The sequence below is a fragment of the Pteropus medius genome, unplaced genomic scaffold, assembly GCF_902729225.1.
Source record: "Pteropus medius unplaced genomic scaffold, Ma_sr-lr_union100, whole genome shotgun sequence".
Taxonomy (NCBI): domain Eukaryota; kingdom Metazoa; phylum Chordata; class Mammalia; order Chiroptera; family Pteropodidae; genus Pteropus; species Pteropus medius.
Genome location: NW_024342473.1, coordinates 18,442,751 through 18,467,933, shown reverse-complemented (window position 1 = coordinate 18,467,933; position 25,183 = coordinate 18,442,751). Strand labels below are relative to the sequence as shown.

The window sequence follows — 25,183 nt, the reverse complement described above, 5'->3', positions numbered from 1 at the left end:
AACAACCCACTTTTGAATAGAAGGAAAAAAAAATCAGGAGCCTACAATTGTGTAACGTAGAAATCTCTGGACTGGAGCCCGTAGCTGTGGTTTGGCAACACAACCAGCACAACATCTCTTTTCTCATCTCTTGAAGGGGAAAAAAAAAAAAAAAAAACAGAAAATGCCTTGAGAATAAAGGTAATGATTAATCCATCAGGTACAAAAAAGGATAAAAGGGTCATTTTGGGATTTCAGGTTCTAACTTATTCAAATAAGTAGCTAGAGCAGGGAGTGACAATTTCATCAGAAGAGGAGTAAGTCACAGGCTGTAATTGGGACAGTGTTTTTGGAGGCAGATAACCTCATCGGAGATCTGGAATCTGAGCGGTTCTCAAAACTTCCTTTTTCATGTGTGAATGAAGTAGGGATCAGAAGAAGTGGGTATTGGTGGAAAGAGTGGTCCTTGGAGAAGCAGCACAATGCAGCCTGAGAAGAGACGAAAGAAAAGCCTCAAGCAGAGACTGGTTTTGAAGAGCAGCTTGGCTAAAGAAACACTCTCCGAGTTCTTGGGCACGTTTATAATGATTGTAAGTGTTTCCTGATTTTCTGAGTTCCAACCCAGTAACACCTCCCTATCAACCTAGCTGGTGATGGAGAGTTTTGTTTTGGTTTCTTTTTTTTAAGTTCATCATTAGATGCGTGTCTTCCAGGAAACAGCAAATTACTTCCAGGCTGTTTGGCTACTTAGTGGCACACTATTAGGTTTCCATTTACTCATTTCTTTTATCCATACGGGTTGATGCGGGTGGGAGAGGGGCAGCGAAGGTCCTTCTTTATTTTAGAGATTTACTCAGACTGTAAATATGGCTTTACGATTAATGTCAGCTATTAGAAATTTTTCTCATTGATAAATTAATTTATATATAACCTGCTTGTTTCATATAAACATTGAGGTGGTTCAGTCACTTGCAATAAGTATTGGCAGTCAATAAATATGGATGGTAAGAAAAAGCTCATTATTACAAGTGCTTGGCAAAGACTGTGTTGACAGATCACTTGACTTTTAATAAATTAAACATTGCACTAGCTAGAAATATTATATTGTGCAGTAATCCAGTTTTGGCTTTGTATATTTTTTTTGCCCTCTAATTCAAACTATTCTCTAAAGATCTTTGAATAGGCATTTACAATAACCTTCTATATATAATGGAAAGACTGATTCTTAGAACCTCACAAGGATTTTGTCCAGAGACTTACACAGCCATTAATAAAAGGCTGGAAAGTTTAGTGGCATGGGCTCTAGATTTCTGTCCTGTCGTATATTCTTGCATTCTCTGGATCCTGAATTTTCAGCTGGAGCCAAACCATTTGTTAATAGAATATTAAATCTTATATTATTTTCATATATAGCAACTGTTGATTTTAACTTGCTTAAAAAAAAATGTTCAAGGATTTCCTAATCTAGGTATAAATAATTTCATTTTTCTTAAGATTATAGAGTATCGTCCATAAACTTTGTACATTAAAAGTTCTTTGGTAACGTACAGCATGGCAACTATAATTAATAATAATATGGTGTTACATATATGAAAGTTGCTAAGAAAGTAAATCTTAAAAGTTCTCATTACAAGAAAAAAATTATATCTATGTATAGTGATGGGTCATTTCACAATATATAAAAATATTGAATTATGTCATACACCGAAACTAATATAATGTTCTGTCAGTTATACCTCAGTCTTTAAAAAAGTTCTTTGCTTGGGTAAATACATAAAAATTTAGGAGAATAAGTAAAAATTGAGAAAGAACATGAACTCAAAAAACTGAACTAGTGAAAATGAGAGTCCTAAGTTTTCTGGTCTCTGAGAGCCTTTTTTTTAATCTCATTTACTCGAGTATTTTCAAGGCATTATGGACAATTTTTTGCTCTCCTTGGCTGTCCTCACCTAGATGACTTAGGCAGGGGAGAGTTCGAAGGAAAAGGAACAATAAAAGCCTATGATTCTTTCAATTCCAATCACTACTTACTGAAAAATAGCCCTCAGGGAGACAGAAAGTTGATGGTTTGGTCCCAAAGATGAGAATAGTTGTCAGCACCAACTGACTTTAGCTCCACAATAATGTTACCAAACTCCAAGGGTTCGTTTTTGCCTGCATGCATCAAAGCCAAAAGAGACAGGGATAGAGGTTTGCAGCTAAGAAAGCAGAGGTTTATTTAAGGAAATGGCGCCAAGCCCAGAGACACAAAGACCTGGCTTCCTGATTGTCTCTAGTGGATGTAGGAAAAACTCATTAGTCGTGGTAGCTAAGGGAGTTGGGGTTGCAGGCCCTACTGATCGGTCAGGGCTAGGGTAGGAGGCGGTTGATCATTGCATCAGGTCCTGATGTCAATCGTGCTGTAGTTCTGTCTGATTTCAAGGGGGTGCCAGTAGGGTCATTCTGCCCTGATGGGTGTGGAGCTACAAAATGTTATCTTTAGTTTGATTGAAACTCTGTTTCTGTGGTCCTAAGGCTATTCGATGCTGACCTAAGGGCTTAATGATTAAGGGAGTGGTCGTGCCTTATGCAGAAAGATAAGGAAAGAAAAGAAGCAAGTGAGCCGGAGGGCAGTTTGAATCAAGGAGAAAGAGAAGAGAAAAAGTCATTTTAAAGAAGTGAAGATTTGCACTGTCATAGTAACCTGTGTTCCAGAGAAGTGGAGCAAATTGTTACAACTTTGGGTGTTCTGCAGAAAACACGAAAGGAAGTGAACTAAACATCCATTTTGCAACCAAAAAAGTTAAAATCTGCTTTCTTAATGAGAACCAATTTTATAATATCCTGTCTGGGTTGAGTAAGTGAAAATTGCTTTTAGTCATTCACAATTCTGTTAAAAAACAAAACAAAACAAAAGAAACAAAAAGAAAAACAAGTAAATGTGAAGGTCTAATTGGCTTTATTAAACAGTTCATCAGTTGGGCAGCATCCTGTTTAGCAACCAGAAAGGCGCTCGGAGGAGTTGTACAAAATGAAAGGTTTTATAGCCACAAAGAGGGTGGAATTAAGAAGTTAAAAGTGGATTGTTTCAGGCAAGGTCACCTTCCTTTAGAGGAAGACTAGGAGTCTTATTAGGAAGATTTTGTAGAAAAAGGATTATTTGGGGGCTAGGATACTTTTCTCTGGGGGGAGGGGAGAAGAAAAGGAAGGGTTTTTTACCTTGCAGATTGCCTCTTCTTTCTGTTGATGGGGAGCAGGGGCCAGTAATGGAGAGGGCTCAAGGGACGGATTACTGGTGTTTGGCCTGAAAATCCTAGACTGGTTGATTTAAGGTTATGTTTTGGGGAGAGGTTGAAACTGCAGTTAGGTCAGGTACTAAATCCAGTTTTAGTATCATGGGCTTTCAGCACAAGTGATGCTATTTTGGGCTTGTGGTTTTTTGTTTAACACTACTCATTCAACTAGTAGTATGTCTTCCTCTGGTATTCAAAGTGAGAACTAAAGAAATAATATCTTAATATTGTATGTTAAAAAAATTAAAATTTATAGCTTCTGGTTAAAGCCAATCATTTCGTGAAAGGTTTGATTTCTATCTATACTGTATATTTATTTTCTAAAGCAAACCCTGATGAAATCTATAATTGTGATTATAAGCTTCAGTTTTGTGGAGGCTTATAAGGATGTGTAAACAGGAAGTTTCTGCACAAATACAATAATTTTTTAACCCATACATCTACATGGTTTTCCTAGAAGATTTCCAAAGTAATTATCTCTGCTTTATTAGAAAAGGTGCATTTTGCCTTGCTTTCTCTAGGAAAAAGCTATGCATGGAGAAAAGGGAGCCGTAAAAAGGTGTCAGGATATACAAGACTCTCCAGTTCTTCATGTCTGTGAAGCTGGTTTTTGCCTCAGACCCAAGGAATCTGGGACAAAAACTGCTCTTAGGGGAAGCTTCTCAAACTCATTCACATCATGATGTAAATGACTGATAAGGCCCATTGGTAGCATTAAAGGAAGAGAAGGTCCATGAAAAATTCTTTGTAAACTACAATTAAAACAACAATAATTACATCATAAGCTGAAGAACTAGGTTTAATTTGGCCTTTTAGACATTGGGCTAGTTAGGTCTTTTTGCTAGTGTCAGAGAAAAGGTTTGAAGCCTCGAGTTGCAAAAGTAGAGACCACGTAGTACCTACCATATATAAGCTTGGTACATATATACATTTGTTTAATCCTTACAATAGCTGCATTAGTAAGGCTTTATTTTCACTCATAAACAGTTAGAGAAGGGCTCAAAGAGTTGAAGTAACTGGCCTAAACCACACATTGCTGGAATTGTTTCAGCAATGTCCTTGATATAAAGTGAATCAGACTCCCTCTGCCTTAACAGTTCCATAGATTAGAGCCATGAGTTAGATCTCATTTGCTCCTGGGCATGTGAGTTTAAAACTGAAAGCAACTGAGAACAGATTGTTAGTTATACCCTGAAGCCAATGTCTTCACTTTCTCTGAAACTGAAAAGACTACTCAATACCGGTGGACAGGTGTGAGGTGAAGGTAGAGAGTAGGGACTGTTCAGGCCCATGCATGTGGGCTCACGGCCCCGCAATTTCAAGCTGCACATTAAATCCACATTACATGTTAAGTTCCTGACATAGGAAACACTCATTCAATGCCACCTCCATTTTGCCTTTCTTGCTCCTTCCCCTCTTCTATTTAGAGCCCTTGTAGTGTTTGAAAACAGCTGCTTTGTCTCCTCCTGGCCATCTTACAGGCCCCTTTCCCTAGCATCTGCCACAGAACTCTGCACATACATAAATGGGAGCCCATAAATGGGAGTTGACTTTAAATCTCTTTTGGGGGCTGGACTTTCCAGGATCTCTAGTCATTTCTCATATGTTCACTTCTCACTATTCTGTGTATCCTCCTCTCTCTTCAGACATTTCAGTATTCTTTGATACAGAGCTCATCCTACTGGAGATGCTCAGGTGAACAGCCCAGCAAGTAGTCATGTTTCCTCCTACAGTGGAAGGACATTCCTCCAAGGCTAGACTTCTGAGTGAGTGGCACTTGTTTGTGTACTGGGGAAGACCCTGCATTCTTTACTCACCCTGTGAAGTTTGCACATTAGAAATCTACTTTTTGGCATTTCTAAGAATCAAAAAAATGCAAATACTTCTTTTAAAAGTAATACCTTTGATCTGTACCCTGAAAAGAAACAGCAAGGGTAGAGGCCTGGGACATAGGATATGGATGGCATAAGGGAGTGGGCAGCGCAGGAGGGAGGGAAGAAATGGGATGGATGGTGCGCGAGAAACTTAGACCTCACAGCGTTTCCTATGTCTGCTCCTGCCTTCCTCCATGACTTCATGTCCAAACGTCTCTCCCTGCCAGTCACTGAGTTTGTCATTTCATTCTAGGAGGGTTCTCAGATATGCTGGCTATGGAAATTCTAGGGCTTTAAAATTATTATTACAAAGGGTACTCAGATCTCGTAGTAGGTTTCCATATTTGAGAGCTTTTAAAACAAAAGAATATATGGTCAGCATTTAGAGTGAAATGAAAAAGTTCTTAAAATAAGCCAGTTCTTAAAATAAGTCTGCTTTGGCATAATTCAGGACAATTTTGGTCTACTACATTATTTAGAACTCTTAGGTACTGAGAGGACAGCTCTGACAGAAGGGTGAAAGAGATGTCATTGGCCCTTGTGTTGATGGGAAAGATGAGACACAGGCCGATGCAATCACATGTCCTCTGAATAATGGAAGAGCTCAGTTGCCCTGCCTTATGTATTCACTTGCCGTTGAGATTCCACTGTGCTTTTCCTCCAAGAGACATGGGGTGTTTTCTCACATATATTCCTGTTTATTTTTATATCTTTCCTGGCAGAGAGAAAGGAAAAAGGTGATCAAGTCCATTTTTCCAGGTGGGAAAACAGGTGTAACATAATTAAGAGGGTCACTCAAGGTCGCCCAGCCCATGAATGAAAGCAGGGATTGATATCTGGACTCCAGTCATTCCTAACACACCATTATTTGATGAGAATTGAGAATTAACTTTTTTTGTGAAAGCCCAAGAGAACTTTACTAGTTTTATAGCCTAGAATACATTAGAAAGTAGGGATGTCAAAAGATAGTTGTTAGAACAGACAGGATCATGGCAGGGAAATTTTATAGGAAATTTATTAGCCTAGTTTTTGGACCTCTTTCTCACCTCCAAACACATTCACACCTCTTGTAACACCAGAGTTCTGAAGTGGTTCAGCCATATCTTTATGGCTCTAATGAACACACTGACCATTCATTACACTATGTTTTCCACTAGGACTTCTATTTTCTGTATTCTCCTTGAGACCACTCCGTGGCTAAGAACAAAGGACCCCATGACTCCTCTCATTTTCTGCCTCAACAGTCCCCTGTTCTGTTTCTTATGTTCGGTTCTAGCTTATTGCTTTGCAAAGGCATGCCCCACTCCTAGCCTGGGGTGGTCAGGAGGAGGGTTCCACAGAACTGGAGCTGTCAGTTTGCCAGCACATAATAGGCCAGAAGCCTCTGCTGTCAGCAGTGCCCTGGCTGATTCTGGCCTGGACGGTTAGTCTGCCAGAGGCATGGAAGGATCGCTCGTCCTCAGGCTCTCATGCACTGGCTTTGGAATGAAGTGGTCTCTGTTGTCCTGCCCCTGTGTCTCTCAGATGAGGGAAGAGAGATCCACATGCTCACAGAATGCTCTTTCTAGCACATCAGGACATCAGAGAGCTGTTCAGTGTCAATCCCACCGGTTTCTTGTTATTTTCTTATGATTTATATCCAGTACTCAGCCATTCATGGATTTGCACTTCTGTATTTGGTGTTCTGTCATTTTTAGAAAGTGCAAGTTTTTAAATCTGAACGTGTGGAAGAGCTAAACATGAAGGGTTCTTGCCCTGTACCTTCAGCAGGTGTAAAGGGACTTGAAGCAGGAGGTTAAAGACATGCCCACGTGTCTCCCTTCAAATACAGTGATGAGGGTAAAAGACAGTGAAGGGGTTAACATTCACTAAACATACCCTATGACCAGACGCTTATTATTCTTTGAAAAATCTCATGAGATAAGGGAAATGTTCTTATTTTACAGATGAGGAAATCAATGCTCAGTAGGTTAAGCAACTTGCCCTCAGGCAAGTGTGCGGTGGAACTGGAATTAAAATCAAACCTGATTTCTCTTCACTGCGGTTTTAGCATTCCCCTGTATGCTTTAGAACTTTTACCACTGTCACCTGTAAAAATATGTTACTCTCTTATAGATTTTAAACATTTACATACATGGCTTCATAGTTTGTAGACCTTATACAATTTGAGATTTTCCTCAAAAGACACTATTTGCGATTTATTTATTTGGGGACATGTAGATGTAAGGTAATTCATTTTAGCCATTGTGTAATTTAGTCCCCTCATGAACTTTTATGTAGTTTGCAATTTGTCACAATTACCAACACTGCTACAATGAACATCTTTGTACACTTCTGCTTGTACACATGTTCCAGAGTTTCTCTTGAGTATATACTTAGAAGTGGGTTTGGTGGCCCTAGTGCTTCAAATGGATGTGTATTGTAAAATAACTCTCCAAAGTGGTTTCAAGTTTATACTACTAGCAGCAACATGTGAGTTCCCATTTTTCCATATACTCACTGACCCTTGATATTGCCCAATTTTTATGTTTTTGTCCTTTCGACATATAGGAAATAGAATTTTGCTGGTAATTTTAATGAATCCTTAGTGCAGTTGGTCATCTTTTTACATTTACTGAAACTTTAGGTTTCCCTTTTTGTAAATTGCCTGTTTATATCTTCTGCTCGTTAAAAAGAATCTTTTTCTTATTGGTTATAGGATATCAGTCTCTATTTAAAATCTACATATTAAAGATGTTTTAGATTTTCTTATTATGGTTCAGTATTTGATTTTTGTCTTTAGGTCTTTAAATCATTAGAATGCATTTTGATGTATGATGTAGAGAAGGTGTCTCTTTATCTGGAAGGACAGCCAGTTGTTCTAGTATCATTTTTGAGAAGCCTGTCCTATCTCTACTGATGTAATGGCCTCTCTATCATTTACCAGTTCACTTATAAATGTGGTTGCCTATTAAGACTTTACTAGTTCCATTGATCTCTCTGTCTAAACCTGCGCCAATGCCACGTATTTTTGATAATCGCTTTCTAAATTTTTGTTTATCCAATATTTTTCTTATTATTTTTTTCAATATTTTCTTGGCTACTTTAAGCCTTTTATTCTTCCACATGAATTTTAGGATTAGTTTATCAAGTTCCATATATACTCTAGAGATTTTGACTGGAATTGCACTGAACTTATATATATTGTATAGAACCGATATCTTTAAAACATTGAATCTTCTCACCCATGAACATGAAATAGCTCTTCATTCATAAGTCTGCTTTTTACATTTTTATTCTGAAGTTTTATAATTTACTTGGTATTGGTCATATATATCTTTTGTATGATATATTTCTAATTTCCTTATGGTTATTATTACTATTGTGAATGGTACATTTTTTAAATTACATTTTTTAAATGGTTGTTACTAGGGTTTAGGAACAATATTGATTTTTGTATGTTGATCTTGTATTCAGAAAATTTAGTAATTCATTAGTTCAAGGAGGTGTATAGATTATCTTGGATATTCTGTATAGATCAAAGCTATCAAATATGATAGCTACTAGTCATTTGTGGCTACTTAAATTAAAATTAAACATAAGTAAAATAAAAAATTTAGTTTTACTGTCTTACTAGTCCCAAGAGCCATCATGTATGACTACTGGCTACCATATTGGACAACACAGATATAGAACTTTTCTCTCATTGGAAATGTTCTATTGGACTGTGCTGACAAGATTTTTTTCTGAGAAGATGAGAACTTTTTCTTTCTTTCTAGCCTTTAAACATTTAATTTATTCTTATTGTCTTGTTATTGTGGTTAAAACCTCTCATACTATAATTGTGGCATTCACGGTTTATTCCCAACTTAAAGAATCTGCTTCTCACATTTTACCATTAAGTGTGATAGTTCCTGTAGCTTTTAACTAGACATTTTTGATTTGAGTAAAGAAATTTCTGTCTATTCTTCATTTACTACAACTTTCATTAGAAATGATTATTGAATTTTTTTAAAAAAACACCTTTTCTATATCTATTCAGATAAGCATATGGGTTCCTCTTTTATCTGTTGATGAAAAAATTACATTGATAAATATTTTTAGCATTAAATCATCCTTAGATTCCTGAGATTTATCCCCACTTAATCACATAGCATTTAGTTTGCAATGTTTTATTAAGTATTTGGACCATGATTTTTTTATTATTATGTTGTCCTAGTTTAGTTTTATTACTAAGGTTTCATTAGCCTCATAAAATGAACTGGAGTTCTTTCCCTCTTTTTATATTTTCTGGAACACTGTATAAAATGAGGATTATCTGTTCCTTGATTATTTTGCATATGCATTGAAAAAGAGAAAGAGAAAGCAAAAGACAAGCACACGTGTGAGAGGTTTCTCTAAAAGTTATGTCTAATTTAGATCTACTTTTAATTCCATTTTGGCAATTTATAAATTTTGCTAGGAAACTATTTCACTTTTGTTTTCAAATGTAGTTTTTCAAAATTGTTATTACTTTCAGAAGTAACACAATGAAAGCAATGATTTTAAAATGATTTTTCATAATATTTGCTTATGGCTTTTAAAACCTGTGATGATGACTTCTTTTTAATTTTTAGCATGTTTTTTGTTTTCCACTCATTCGTTTCTGTTTTCTTATACCTTTCCTTGAGTTGATCAGTTTTCTTTATTTCTCTCTTTTCCCCTTACTTGCTTTTTCTATTCTTGAAATATTTATCTTTACATTTTTTTTAAAAAGATATTTCTTGAGCTAACAAAGTATAAACATTAAAACTTTTTTAAAAATTCTAATTATAATTGACCAATTCATCTTACATGTCATTATTCTCTAATATTTAAATTCTACTCTTATTACTGTTATTGGTGTTCTTAATTGTGAATACTTACATGAATTTACTATCATATACTAGGTTATTTGCTAATCATTACTGCATTCATCCATTACTTTCTTTTAGATGCAATCTCCTTTGCGCAGTTAAAAAAAAACTTTTAAGGAAATTTTTCAGGAAAGGCATGTAAGGGATAAACTTTCTCAGTCTTTTGTCTGCCAGTATATGTCTTTATTTCACTCTCAAGGTGCAATGATAAATTTTAGGTTGATGATTGGTTTTGCTTGGCATTTTGCAAGTGTCATTTCAATGTCTCTCTTGTTGCTGGTGACAAATCTGTTGTTGGCCTAATTTTGTCTTTAATTATCTGCATTTCTCTGGTTTCGATTAAGAGTTTCTCTTTGTTTTTTTTATTCTTAAATATCACTATAATACAACGAGGTGTTAACTTATTTTATTTGTAGTGGTCAGGCTTCATTGTTCATCTTTACTGTGAAGATTAGTAATTTTCACCAGTTCTGGACATTCTCAGCTTTATCACCTTGCCGCTCCCCCAATCTCTCTATTTTTTTCTCTTAATCTCTCCATGATAAATTTTGTGTAGTTGTCTCAAATCTGTCTTCCAATTCACTAATTCCCTATTCAGTTGTATTTAACATCTGTTTAATATAGTCATTGTAGTTTCTTTAATGTGTTTTCATTTCTAGAAGCTCTGTTTGGTTCTTTTTCTTAATTGTTTTTCTTTTCTTATGTGTTTATTTCTTTTATCTTTTTAACTCACTAAAGCTTAATATATTTATGGTATTTTATAACTGTTCTATCATCTTAAGCTGTAGGAAGCTAATTATCCTGCTTATTTTATCTACTGACTCTCATCCACAATGGATCATTTCCTTTAGAGTTTTGTAAATTTGTATTGTAAACTCTTCGGGAAGGTTTATTTTTCTCTATGGGAATTCCATATGGCCTGAGCATTGGTCTTCCAGAACAGGCTTGCTTCTGCTAGGTTATCCAGGTACTGTCACAACCAGAAATGATTATCGTTAAGTGGAAAACTGTAAAAAGAAAATTGAATGTGGATACTTTGTTGAAGAGCACTTTCCCAAAAGAGAAAGAGTGGCTGTCTGCTCCCTTTGTCCGACATGAGGCATGTGACCAAGAATGACTAGGAAACCCCATGCTTTCTCTAAATAGGCTGCTTCTCAAGTCCTTAGACCCTGAGTCAGTATCAGCTGCAGGAGGATTTTCCTGTAGGCTTCCCCTTATTAGTGGTGAACATGAAGAGTCAGACTAGTCTGGAAAACTTCAGAGTTCCAAAGGACCTGGGGAAAACGTCTGTTCTGGGTCACTTTATCCAAGGGCTGCAGACTCCTAAAACCAAACTTGATTCTGCCAAACAGAACTCTGCTTTTGACCCCTGGGTTTTAATTTCGACCTAGAAAACTTGCTATTTTAATTCACTTTCAAAGGGGAAGTACTTTTGTTTTCTACTTTCCAGAAGTGGTTTTGGTTTGTTTTTCTTTAATGACACAGGGCATTGCAACATGTTCTCATTATTTGACAAGAAAGGAGAACATAGGAATGAGAGCAGAAGTTAGATACTCTCTCTACTCATCAGCCTTATGATGAAGATATGGCATAAAGTGAAGGACTGTGAGGAAGACAAGCCTCATAAAAGTGAGATAAATAAAACGGATCAAAATGCTAAGCAGCCCAGCAGTGAAGGTTACTTCCTTCATCTAGTGGGAACTTTATTCATGTACGAGATAGGATTGCTACGTCATATGCCAGCAAAATGTGTCCCCTCCCCCACTTCTCCATCTTGATAGATTGGCTGGTCATGCTAATACACAGACCCAGGAAGGCCAATCAAGACCAAAAGGACCCAAGGGCTTAATTCCTCTCGAACTAGAATAAGCCCACATGCCTTAGACTCTGTCTGAAAGTTTACACTTTCTTAGGAGAAAATGTTCTCAAAATCTATGTCTCTGTCTATAGGGGAGTAGTTAAAGAAGTTGCAATGAACTCATATATAGCTATTAAATATAATGAAGCCAATCTTTATATGCTTATATATAAAGACTCTAAACTATCAAATTGAAATAGCAGGCAGAAAATGGTATTTATAAAATTCTCCCATTTGTACACATACACATGCACACACATTTTTAAAAATCTCTTTATCAAACACACATTTTTGACAGAATATACCAGAAAGCATTCATGTTAGTTACCTGTGGAGAATAAAATATGAAATCTGGGGTGGGTAATAGATGGATTTTTTATATTTTATTGTATACCCTTTGTAATTGAAAAAATTTTACATGTGCATGTACATTTTCTTCACTCCCCTGTTCCCCACAAAAAAGCTCACTCAGCAGAGTTTGTTCCTTCAATTGTTTCAAGGAGTTGCTCAAAATGTGTTCTGAAGAACACTAGTTTCATGAAATTCAGATAAGAATTAAGTGAATGAAAATATGCTCTGCTTCCCAAACATGCTTAACCAAGTTTAGTAGTTTTTCTCAACTGCAGGAATTATCAGAGCCTTTAATGTTCACTGTAAATATCTAACAGGGGAATAGAATATATAGCTGCCCCCACACATACTTGATCACTGATTCCTTTTTTTTTGAGGAGCATCTTATGGAACTGATGATCTGTGGAATATACTTTGGGAATTGCAGGGCCTAGGATGAACCTAAAACAAACCAACCCCTGGAACTCCTCCATCTTTAGGAGTCTTCCAGATTGAGAGTGACCCGCGATATACTTGACATTGTTGGGCCACCCTAAATAAAAAAGAACTGTCAACACCCCATCCACACACAGCACACTCAGACCCATGGTCATCCTAATAAGGACATGCACACCTTAATAAGTAAGTACTTAATTGGGTCCTTATTCTAGTTCTGGGATCATGATCAAGTTCTTGTCCAATAGCATTATTTGGGATGAGTTGAGAGATGTGAATGCCTGGTGTAGATCAGAAAAGGAGAGCATTGTTCTTTTCAACCTAATAGAATAATGAAGTTTAATCACCTTTCATTTCTGGAGTTCCAAGTTGCTCCTTGGTATTCTTTTCTACTCAGAGAGCACTGAGATTGGCCGTTTGCCCATTCACCTGCTTCTCAAATCTGATTCCTCTCTTTTTATGAGCCTGCCCTAATGTCATCTCTTTCCAAGTACAGCTGGTCCCTGAGAGATGATTGATCTCATCCCGATATTCTCGCAGGCTACATGCCACCAAATACTTTGTTTTTAAACAGAATATCCAGGGTTCAGTCTTGGTTCTTTGTGACTATTTTTGTTATAACTAAGAAAGTTTTATTTTTTAATTGGAAAACTGACTGGAAAGCCATGCATCATATATGCATTCTGTCCTCATAAAGGGAGCGAGTAGACTCACTGAGAAGCAGCAGTTGCCACAGGAGAAACACAAGGCTGGGAATCACAGAACCTGGCCCCAGAATTGGATTCTACCACTTATCAGCTAGATGAATTTTGTCAAGTCATCCAGTCTTCCACTTTTTAAATGAGAATTAAGTTTTGGGAGGAATAATGGAAGTAATGTATATGAGAGTGCCTGGCTCACTGCATACATGCTGTAAATGTTTGATCATTCCCTCATCCAGAGGTCAAAATTATATACAGTCACACCTGGGCCTTTTCACTTACTACCTGTGTGAACATTAGAAATTCTCTTGACTTCTTAATCTTTTTAGGCTTCATTTCCTTATTTGTAAAACAGAGATAATAAGAAGACATTACTCAGGGTCATTGTGAGGACTAACCGGTTAATGTATGGAAAGTGCTTAGCTTATATTGAAGAGGAAATTTCAGGATTTTCATTAAAAGCTAATCAGCTTTTTTGTTCTGCTTCTGTAAATGTGCTTGCTACATGCAAGAGCTCACTGCAAAGCTCTTTTGCACCTTGTCCTACTTGGCTTTTGCTCAACAAATGTAACTGTTTGTACTGTTTGTACCCCTAGCAGCTCCCACTTTCTGTAACAATATGAGCAAAATGGACATGGTAGGGTTAAGAAGGAAGTAGACAGTATATGCCCTGTCTCAGTGGGCTTCTGCCACTCAGATCCTCTCTGCTGTAGCTGAGCAGAAATGGGGTAAATCTTTATCAGGTTTTCCAGTTTTTCAAGAATGGTCAGAAATCAAGAGTTCTATATGGAATTTTTCTATTTTTAAATACTGCTAATAATTTCTTTAAAAATCACCATGTGAACCAAACAAAACACATCTGTGGATCAATTCTACTCACAAGCCGTCTTCAGCCATGGATCACAAGTTTGTGACTCTGCTCTAATGGTGTCCTTAACCACATTCTACAAAAAGAAAATATTCCACCAGAAAAGGGCAAGTTGAGAGATCGCAAGGGCGTAAGCCTTCTTTCTGTTCAATATCATTTGTTTATAAGCAGCCTGGCTATTGGAGGTCAAATTCCTGATACGAAATCGTGGTCCTCCCATTCTACCACCTGGCAAAATTGGTTGAGGCAATAGTGTGAAAACCATTTTTATTTCAGGCAATATCAGAAGAGAAATCTTGATCTCATATAATCTTAATCAAGTTTCTCATGAGGATAATCTGTGGAACATTCATGTGTATATATTAATATTTCTCAGATTTAATAGTATTATGTCAGGAGATTCAGTAATTTGGAGTGTTAATCAATCAAATGAGTCAAGAATTTGGGGAAACCTAAATGTCAAAATAATCATCATTTAGTCAGTAAGGCTGAATTATAAAACTGCATCTCCGTGCACACTTTCCCTAGGGATAAATGCTTAAGCCATTCATTAACAAGTTTATTACATTAAATAACAGTACCACACTTCATCTATACTTTTACTTAGGATTTTTACAGTTCTCAGCTATCTTACCTCTTCTACTGGTCTGTGAGCTCTCAGAGTATCCACTTCTGATTTTTTTTGCATCCTTGCTAGCCAGCAGGCACCATGCTGGGCACTTAGAATTTTCAAATGTACATATATATGGAGGAAAGGAACGAATGGCTGAGTGTGTGCCAGATCCCATCAGAGGTACTTGTAGCTTTGGGTGGGGACCTTAGTTTACCATGATTTGATTTTTTGAAAGACAGACTCCCAAAGCACAGATCTGGACAAACTACTTATTTGGCTCAGGTACAGTTAAGGGCATTTTAGTGTAAGTGAAGGGACACATACTTTGGACACTAATGTTAATTTTGCGTTCAACAAGATCATTTCACTAGTTGTATATTCTCAGGCAAATGACTTAATTTCTTTGTCCCCAGGTTTCTTTAGATGAAAAAAGCAGACTTTTATTCCCCCTCACGTTATCATAGGGACTGAATGAGAGTGTTTATAACAAACATGTGTGTATGTTTGTGTGTATATACATATCTGACACACATACACAAAGCAATTTTTAAAATACAAGTGGTTCTTTTTTAATGCTGATTTCTGTCTTATGCGTTTGCATCATTTAATAACAAATTATCTACTGAAGTATATTTTTCACTTAAAATATATTCCTTACCTATTTCCAGGAAGACCTGCAGCAATGTACAAGGTGAAGAGTCATATGTGGCTTACATTCTTGGGCTGCGTTGTTGCTGCCAACGTGCACCAAACTGACAGTTCTGAATTAAAGGGAGGACACAAACATCCTAGAAAAGTTTTTAAAAGAACAATCATAAAAAAATTCTAGCTGGGTGAACTTTGGAGGTATTGGGCATTTTAGAATGAACTCTGGTTCAGAAATTACTAAAGGGGCAGGCAGAGCTAGGGGAATTTCTTGTCTTCTTGGGTCTTGGTGTTGAGAATAGCTATGAATTCTAATAAGTTCCCCCAAATGCTGGCCGGTGCAACAAGAAATCTTTGTGGCTCATGGGTGTGGTTCATATGTGTAGAAAAGGCCCATCCCACCATTATCTCAGCCCATTCATCCCAGTACTAGGCAGGCACTAGGACTAGTCAGCACTGGGGAAATGAGTGTGCCTTCTGCTGATGACTACAAAGTGGGGAGACAGTATGAGGAAAGGAGACGACAAGGAAGAACAAGAGTGGAAAGGGTTTAACTTTGCCTTAGTTCTGGTTTTCCCCGGAGAGCGCTTGGTCATCTAGCAGAAGTTGTCTGTGCAAGGGGAGCTGGAAATAAAGCAGATAGAAATTAATATACAGGTTTTCCATAAACTGAAAAAGCTGCACTTGAAATCACCAGTGTGTCACATTGGTCTCTGAGAAAAGAAGGGAAATGGGGCTGAAAAGAATTTTTCTCTAGGTCATGAGAAGCCTTGGTGAAAAAGCACAAGTTTTGGGGTATTTTTTTGAACCAGAGTGACATTTGTTGTCACCAGAATAACCATACTTGTCTTGGCATGATGATCAGGACCTACAAGGTGGCTCCTAAACGGACAAACAAACAAACAAAAATCACCTCTATAGGATAGGAATTATTTTCTTAATTCTGAAAATACTGAACCATAAAAGGTAGACACAAAGCATGTTAATTTTTTCCTTCTTTGGGTAATGTTTGATGTGCACAAAGAATCACATCTCTTGCAATAATTGTGAGGTTCCCCGGTGATCCTTGGCCCCAGGTGCATGCACCTGCAAATATTTTTTTAAGGAATTCCTAACCTTCATTAACTACTTCTTTTCTGAAGGGTTCAGTTTTTACATACTCACTGAACCAATATTTATTGTCTGTTATATACTGTGTACTGTGCTAGGAACATCTTGGTCTACACTTTAAAGGAGGTAATAGATGTGCAAGAGATCTGAGAAAGGTCAAATGAAATAAAATCTGTGGGCTTATTCTTCTCTCACTATCCACAGCATTCTGGTTTGCAATAATCACTTTATCACATTAGATTTTACATTGTGTCCAGTAATTAATTTGTCATAAGGGTCATGGCTAAGTTGGGAACTTCCCAGCAGTCTCAACTGATAGTTCTTAGAAAATATACCTCTCGATTTTCATATTCTACCCCCAGACCAACTTTTTCTCTTGAAAAGGCATTTACACATGGGTTTTTCCTGCTTGTGTTTAGATATTTTAATATCTTTCATCAAATGTTGTTTGAGCATGGAATATAAAGAAACCTGAGCTGCCCTGGTGGGCATTATAGTCTTGATGGGTGCCACAAGGCAAGATGGATTGTAATAAAATGACATTATAAAGACATGATAGAAGAAGCATAAGAGCCCTTGAGGCCTTAAGTTATCAGAGAAAATTCCACAAAAAGGTAGGACTTTAGCTTAGTGTTATGAATAGATTGTGTTTGGTTGGGGAAGGTGCAGGGAAAGGAGATCCTGCTGGAAGGTATACAATGAGCAGGTGTGCAGAAGTGGGAATGAGTGTTATAAGCTCAAAGCACTCAGAGTGACTAGGATGCCAGCCTGGCTGATACAGATTTATGCTGAAGAACACTAGGCAGAAAGTGGCTGGTGATCATGAGGCAAGGCACTGGAGAGCCCTAAGTACCGATGGGGCTGAGGGGTTTGTGCTGGCACTTGCTGAGCAACTGTGGCGGTGGGGGTGGGAAGCGGGGTATATGAGTCATTCCTCATCTGGCACTGAGTAGGGAGACACTAGAAGTGAGGGCACTGGTTGGAGGCTGCAGAAGAAGGCTCAGAAGATTTGGGAATGATTGGCTATAGGTAGCCAAGGGAGAGAAGAGGAAGAGACACCAGTGGATTCCAGAATGTTTGGCCTGAGTGATTGGGAACAACTGGAGGTATCTTGCTCACCAATCAGTCCTTCATAGAAATTCTGCCTTTCAAATGTCTTTCTTTCTTCCTTTTCCATTGAAAAATCCCCCCTCCACCCCGCCCGCCCCTCCTGTTAGCGGTGGAACCTGATAATAACCACAGTATTTACTCTCTCCTCTTTTCTAATGTTGCTTTCCTACCAAAAGCATAAAACCTCGCCAACTATGAAATGACTCATCTTTGGAGAGTAATCACAATTAGCAAAACAATTTAAAAGTCTTGTCAGCTTCCCACTTCCCCTCTCCCTGCAAATTTTGATCCTATGTCTAGGAATGAAACAACAACTATTTCTAATATCTATGTTTTCTCCCCTGCTTCTGTTGTCAGGCATTAGTTAGTGGTTAAGTTCATGAGTCCTTTTGTCTTAGCTTATTGAATTGAGGTCTAACTGAATTGAGGTTTTCTTTTTTAAGTTGATATTAAAAGCAATAATATTCTGCACTTATTATTGCCCTTTGTGTTTTAAAAAGCCCTTTTTGTAATGTTATCCATTTGAACCTTTACTGAACAATCCTATGAAACAAGCTTAGCAGATATTATTAGTCTTCTTTAACAGATGAACAAGCTGAGACTGAGAAATAACATGTTCATTTACGTAGATATGAAGAATCATACCTGGAATTAACACTTGGAATCTGGTTATTTAATCACCTCAACACATCCAGGAGAAAAGAATTCAGAGAACCCTATACCCCCTCCACTTATTAGAATGCTTGGTATGTGAGAGAAGCTTCTTCTTCATGGTCCTAAGAGTGAGCCAGGAACTAGTGGACAGAAGTTACAGGAAAGAAAAGATGTAAACCAAAATGTTTGACATGTATTACATATCCTTTTTTATAAATTGTATTTCTGTGAAGACCTCACAAATGAGCCCTGGGCAACCTCTTTAGAATTAATTGATCACTATCGGGAAATTGTATATATCAGTTTTGGACTTCCCTTCTCAGTCTTTTGTAATGAGACAACGATCTCTTTTTATTATCTTTCTGATAAGAAGCCTTCACATTCTCAATCTCTTTTTCTTTACATATATTTGTTTCTGAAACTTTTCTTCATCTGTTTCTTAAATAATATTTATTACTTGATGCTGAGCCCTCCTTCAAGTTGGTTGCTCTTCTTTAGTTATAAAACCCAAACTTGACTATATTCCAGAAAAAATTTGGCCAATTCAACATATAAGAACAATGATCCAATGATCCTATAGTTCAAAACTTATTCCTCCAGGACTACAATGGCTCTTTAAACCACAATGCGAGAATATCTGATGGTCATTTGCTGTGTTGTTTTCCTACCAAATTTGTATGTCACTGTACCATATTTCCCAATAATCCTCCCTCACTAAATTGTTTTTTTCATCAAAATTGACATACAACATTACATTAGTTTCAATCGTACAACACCATTTGATATTTGTATATACTGTGAAATCATAGTAAGTCTAGTTAACATCCATCACTGTACATAGTTACAGAATTTTTTTTTTTCTTGCGATGAGAACTTTTAAGATTTACTCTCTTGACAACTTTCAAATATGCAATACAGTGTTATTAACTATAGCCGCCATGCCATACATTACATCCTCGGGGCTTACTTACTTTGTAACTGGAAATTTGTACCTCTTGACTACCTTCACCTATTTTGCCCATGCCTTACCTCTGGCAACCACCAATCTGTTCTCTGTATCTATGAGCTTGTTTTTTTCTTTAGATTCGATATATAAGTGAGATCATACAGTATTTTTCGTTTTCTAATTTGTCTCACTTAGGATAATGCCCTCGAGGTTCATCCAGGTCATTGTAAAAGGCAATGTTTCATTCTTTTTTATGGCTGAATAATATTCTATTGTTTATATGCCTCAGTTTCTTACCAAATGTTTTTTTAATGGACCATGATTAAAAGGTTTTAATTGGTTGTTAATTGGTTGTTATAGGACACACTTTTTAAACATTAGGAAATACATGGTGCTGTGGACTAGATGTGTTCTCCCTCCCCATCCCAACTTCATTTGTTGAAAACCTAATGCCCAAGGTATTAGAAGGTGGGGCCTTTGGGAGTCACTTAGGTCATGAAGGCAGAGCCCTCATGAGTGGGGTTAGTGCCCTTATAAAAGATATCTCAGAGAGCTAACTTGCCTCTGACTATGTGAGAACACAGTGAGAAGTCTGCAGCCTGGAAGAAGATCCTCACCCCATCATGCTGGCACTCCGATCTGGATTTCCGCCTCCAAAACTGTGAGAAATAAATTTCTGTTGTTTATAAGCTACTCAGTCTATGGTATTTTGTTATAGCAGCCCAAATATACTAAGACACGTGGTAAAAAGAAAAAGGATATACAATGAAACGCTTTCTTCCAACACCTACCCAGTCATTTACTTTCCTCCCACAGGATCCAACCCAATTTCCTGCTGCTTGGATATTCGTGGAGATAGCCCATGTGCAATTCTTAATACAATTGGCAATGTGCTTTAACACTGCTCTGAATCTTGTTTTCAAATTAAATAATATACTTTGAGGATCTTTTCACATTGGTCCACACAGATCTCCCTCATTCTATTTTATGACTGAACAGTATTCTGCTGAGTGGATGTATCATAATATATTCAAAACCCTTCTGAATACTGATTTCATTCTCCAAAATATCTTCTACCAGCTGAAGACTGTCAAAGACTCACTGTTGTACTTCATCTTCATTTTATACCTGTTTGCCAAGTACTTACAGCATTGTGCCTGGTGCCACAGGGAATGCACAAAGCTGTAAGTATGGCAGCCTCTGCTCTCTAGGAAACTACAGCCTCATCAGGGAGAAAAGATATGGAGACGAGGGAGAACGTCTTGATTGCAGTTCAATCCCCCCACAAATTTCCTTTGTTTTCTTGCTAATGGCCTTGTATCTGGTACAAATGACCTTCCTACGTGTTGGATGTGCATATATGATTGTTTGTGAGCCTGATATGGCTTATACTGGGAGCCTCTAGAGCAGGGATCGAAAACTCAAATACCTACAGGAGCCAGGACGGAGACCTAAATGAGCAAAGTGAAGCAAATGAAGTGAGCCAATTGAGAGAGCACAAGCTCTGTTTAAAGGGAGCAGCCAACTGCTACTCTGTTCCAGGAAATTCCTCCTTGTGGGTTGACAGATCTAATAGATTAAAAGGAATCTATGGGTAAAAGGTACATGGGATCTTTCTGTTTTATTTCTTACAATCTCATGTGAATCTACAATTATCTCAAAATTAAAAGTTTAATTTAAAACATAAGTCAGAAATCTGGATCATTGTGTGAAATTATCTGATTTATAAATGTAGGCAAAATTTCAATACTGTGCAAGCCCAATGTGTGTCAACCAGATATCGCCCAGGACCCCCATTTTGCTATCTGCGCAGGTTATGTGTTATGTGCTATTGATTTGGCTCTTGCTCCTGGCGACCTGTGCATAGCTGGAGCATTATAATTTGATTTGTATGAATCCTGTGGCAGCCCAATCCATGAGTTTGCTTGATAGGTGCTTCTTGTTACTGTGATTTCCATCATTGACAGTGGCCATGTTCACTTACTTGTTGAGTTTCTTCTCATTCCAGGTCCTTGGATGTGGCTCTGTTGCCCAAGCTGTCCTCAGTCGAGGACATTTTGGAGGAATCGTCACTACGAATGTTGGATTTGCAATGTCAGTCGTAATGGCTATCTATGCGACTGGAGGTGTCTCTGGTAAGTAATAGAAATATAACAGCTACTATTAAGCATTTCAATGTGCTAGCACAGTCCTGGGTGCTTTATACACCTTCATTTGTTTAGATCCTGCAAGAATATGTATTTGATTCTATTTTTAGAGATGATGACATTAAAATAGCTAGCAAATGGCAAGTGACTTGTGCCAAGGCAACATTTAGCAAGAGACAGAGATAGGACTTAGAACTCAGAACTGACTGATGCTTAAATCTGGCCACTGAATCATATTCTTCATCTGTCGATACAATTTTTTACTTGCTTGTAACCATTTCCCAGGTACCCTGTGAGTAGCCCAGTGAAGACTGCCACTCCAACAGAGAGGCAAGTCCTGGACCTTGATCCATAGCGGTCAGAGAGAGTCTAAGTCACTTACGAAATGGCTGGTGCTTTCACAGAAGTGCAAGCATGATCCAGAAGGTCTTGGTTTAATTCTGCCCTGAGTGGTGGGCTGATTAGAAGCCATTTCCAAGTTTTAAGAAGCAAAATGAAATGCTGTTTAATGTAGCCTGGGAACTTAGGAAGGGACTATGAAAACGATCCAGTTCCCAAAGGCTCCTGGAATCTTTCAGCAGCCTGGTCTGGGTGCTCAGAGCACTAAGATTGCTGGTGATAAGGGAGGATTGGGAACCTCTGTATGCCGGGCATTGTGCTGGCTGCTGTACGTACTTTAGCTCCTCTCTCTCTAGCAGGACCGTGATGAGTGCTAGTGTCTCCATTCTACAGAGAAAACTCCAGTTCTGAGGGATTAAGTTAATTCTGCAAGTCCCATAGCTGGTAAAGAGGCAGACTAAAGATTTGACCCAAGTCTACATGACAGCGAATCTCGTGTCCCTATTATTATACAACATTTCCAATGGCCTATTACAGGAAAGGCATTACAGGCAGGGCCTGCAGTTAAGCCAGCTGGTCTGGTGACAAGTGCTGTCATTGGAGCACAGAAGAATGACGGCTTAGACTCTCTGGGAGGTTCCTTGGGCTGGGAACCTAGAACAGTCATTTGCTGTCTGGCACCTTTTTAATAGCACAGTCAGACTCAGATCCTGGGGCAATCCAGGTTACACATTCCTGTATATGTAATTTGTTTGGGATGAGCAGTGTTTCTTTTCAAACTCCTGCCAAGCCTTTGCTGTGATCCCAGTACTGTGCTGCTTACCTAAGGCACAAGAATGAGCAGGGAATCACCCTGAATTTGCCAAGGCTTAATTACAGTGCAGGCCTCAACACCAGACACAGATGAATTAGAAGCATACAGGATATTCCACCGCCACCCCGTACATTCACACAAGTGGAGTTTCTACAAACTGCTATATAAATGTGGGCACGTTCTCAGCTAGTTTGTTTTGTTTTGTTTTGTTTTGTTTTGTTTGCTTTGTTTAGGTGGAAATGTGGGATTTGGTTTTGGAGTGTTTTGCTTATATAACACCCTGAATCGAATATCATCAAATGTTTACTTTAGGATTAATTGGTCTCAGATGCGACCCGTGTAACTAACACCCTTTACCACCACCGCTGTCCACATCTTTTTGCAGCCACTGATATACTTGAGAATTCTGGTAGTGACCATAGGAGGAAAAAGGGTAGGAACCAGCAGGAAGGAGAAAAGGAAGTGAAATTAGTATGGAATCTTCCCATCTGGCCCCTGAACTAGGGTTAAGCCCCTGCACTTAGAGGGGTGAAGGCCAGAACTGATGGGACTCTTTTCACTAGAATCATTTCTAGGTAAGGGTTAGGAGCTGGCCAAATTTTTTATGAGAGATATCCCAAAATTCAAGCAGAGCAGCCTCTGAGCCTGGCTCATAAAAAGTAGTACTGAGTTGGAAAGGGAACTTATTTCCCTCTCTCTCTTTTTGGAACCCAGCACTGTTCAGGCTTCTGGGCTGGTGGCTCTGGAAATGTGCACAGACAACACATTGGCCCATCAATGACATCCATGCAGACTCAGTATTGGCTTCAACAGCCGCAGGAACAGGAGAGGAAGATTGTGTGAGGGAGGTGACTGTCTCATGGTGGCTACAGCTAACATAATGGTTTGTGGGCACCTGTGAGGCCCTCTTTGAAGATTCCAAAAATAACCAATGTATATTGGGCACACACATAAATGAGATCCTATTGTGTGGTCACAGACTGGTAAGGTGAGCGACATTCCAGTTTTGAAACATAAAACATTACCTTACTGCTTCCCTTGTGAACATGCCAGTTCTGGCAACCCAGTCGGGCCAGTCAGAACCCATAAGGCCCTCATTATGCAGTGTCCCCCACCGAGCATTACACTGCCTGCTTGTACCTAGGCTATGGTGGTTGTTTCTGATGTAGCAGTCTATAAGTAATATAAATTCAGTGAAAAAGCAAAATTGATTTGCTTAATGACAAGGCATTAAGATTAGAATTGTCTGTGGGTGGTGGGGAGGAGGGGACTTGTCTAGAGCAGAACCGTGAAAGAGTTCAGCCTGTTCACCTAAGTTTTTTCATCTCAGATCTCATGAGCTCCAGCTGCCCCTCGGGGCTCTTTGTGTGAATAATCTGATCATCACAACAAAGTGGCAGGACCAGACTTTAGTGCAGCACTCTCTGGCTCTAGCACTTATGTTCTTTCTACTACACTGCTCGCCTTGTCCTTCGGGTAAGCCAGAGTGGCCACTCATCTCTGCAAGGAGAAATTTGCCTCATTGCTTAGCAAAGCTCCCTCCCAGACACATCCTCTCTGACCACCAAACAACTTTCCCTCTCTATAGATCATTGTAGTCCGAGCTATCTAGATAAAGGCCTCTGACTATTTAGTTCTTCAACTTTCATATCTTAAACACCTACTAAGTGCCTTTTACCATAGGAAGTCCAGAGTGACTAATAGTACCTGCCTCTGGGTGGTTATGAGAAGTGAAAAAGCATAAACCTACCTATGGGAAGTTTTATTTTGGAAGAGGAGCTTGCTAAATAACTCCCATTCATGGACTCATCTGAGGGAAGGTACTTTTTTTGACTGGAGGTGATTTCTTATGTCCCCTTGTCCTTTCACAATGGGTCCTTCCCGCCTGGCTAGGTGGCAGCTACCTAACCAGCCTGTGGGAGGAGGAGAACAGGGCCGGCTTCAGGAACTTCCCACTGCCCTGTGTGTTCCCTCCTCCTAAGCCCTGTTTCTAGTTTTTCTAGTAGGCTGTGCTGCTAGTCTCCAGAATTATGACTCTATTGGATTTAAAAGTAAAGCAAGACAGTTGATATAATTCTTCAGGAAAACCGTGCTTTTAATATTTGCATTTTCTTGCTCTTATTAGCCCCTAAGTGGCAGAGGCAGGTGTAGAAAGGACCTTTGTGGTTTTGCCAGCAGCCAGAATTCCTCCCTGCTGCAAATCCACTTTGGTTTAGAGACTCGGGAAAAGCATAGTTTTCTTCAGAGCAGGGAGCTTCCAAATACAAACTCACCTATAAGTTCTGTGGAGGGTCAGATGTAAAGTGTCATCACCATCATCATCATCACTCATTGATTTACAGCTATTTCTACAATCCAGAAATCCACATTTCAATGCGGTCATATTGACAGTAACTCTAATCTCCCCTCTACATAAAATCTCACCTATAGTCTTCAAAGGAATATCATTTGTCCCTAAGAAGTGAGCCAAATACTCAAAGATGATTTTTGAAAAAATTTTTTTCCTGCCCAGTACAGCAGAGAAGCTTTATAAACTTGGTAAAACTCTGTAAGTGGTTTAGAACATAGGATCTAGAGTTCAGATAAACCTGGA

At 38.4% G+C, this 25,183-nt stretch overlaps 1 protein-coding gene across 2 annotated transcripts in view; it reads left to right on the top strand.

The window, feature by feature from the left end:
* Positions 1-237: 237 nt before the first annotated feature.
* AQP9 (aquaporin 9) overlaps positions 238-25,183 on the top strand; it is a 35,416-nt gene continuing 10,470 nt past the window's right edge. The window contains exons 1-2 of one of the 2 annotated variants that reach the window (XM_039865480.1): positions 238-569; positions 21,299-21,425. In XM_039865480.1, coding sequence (XP_039721414.1) covers positions 462-569; positions 21,299-21,425 — 235 coding nt within the window. In that variant the 5' untranslated portion in view covers positions 238-461. The remainder of the gene's footprint in view (positions 570-21,298; positions 21,426-25,183) is intronic. The other variant, XM_039865479.1, reaches the window with a different exon arrangement.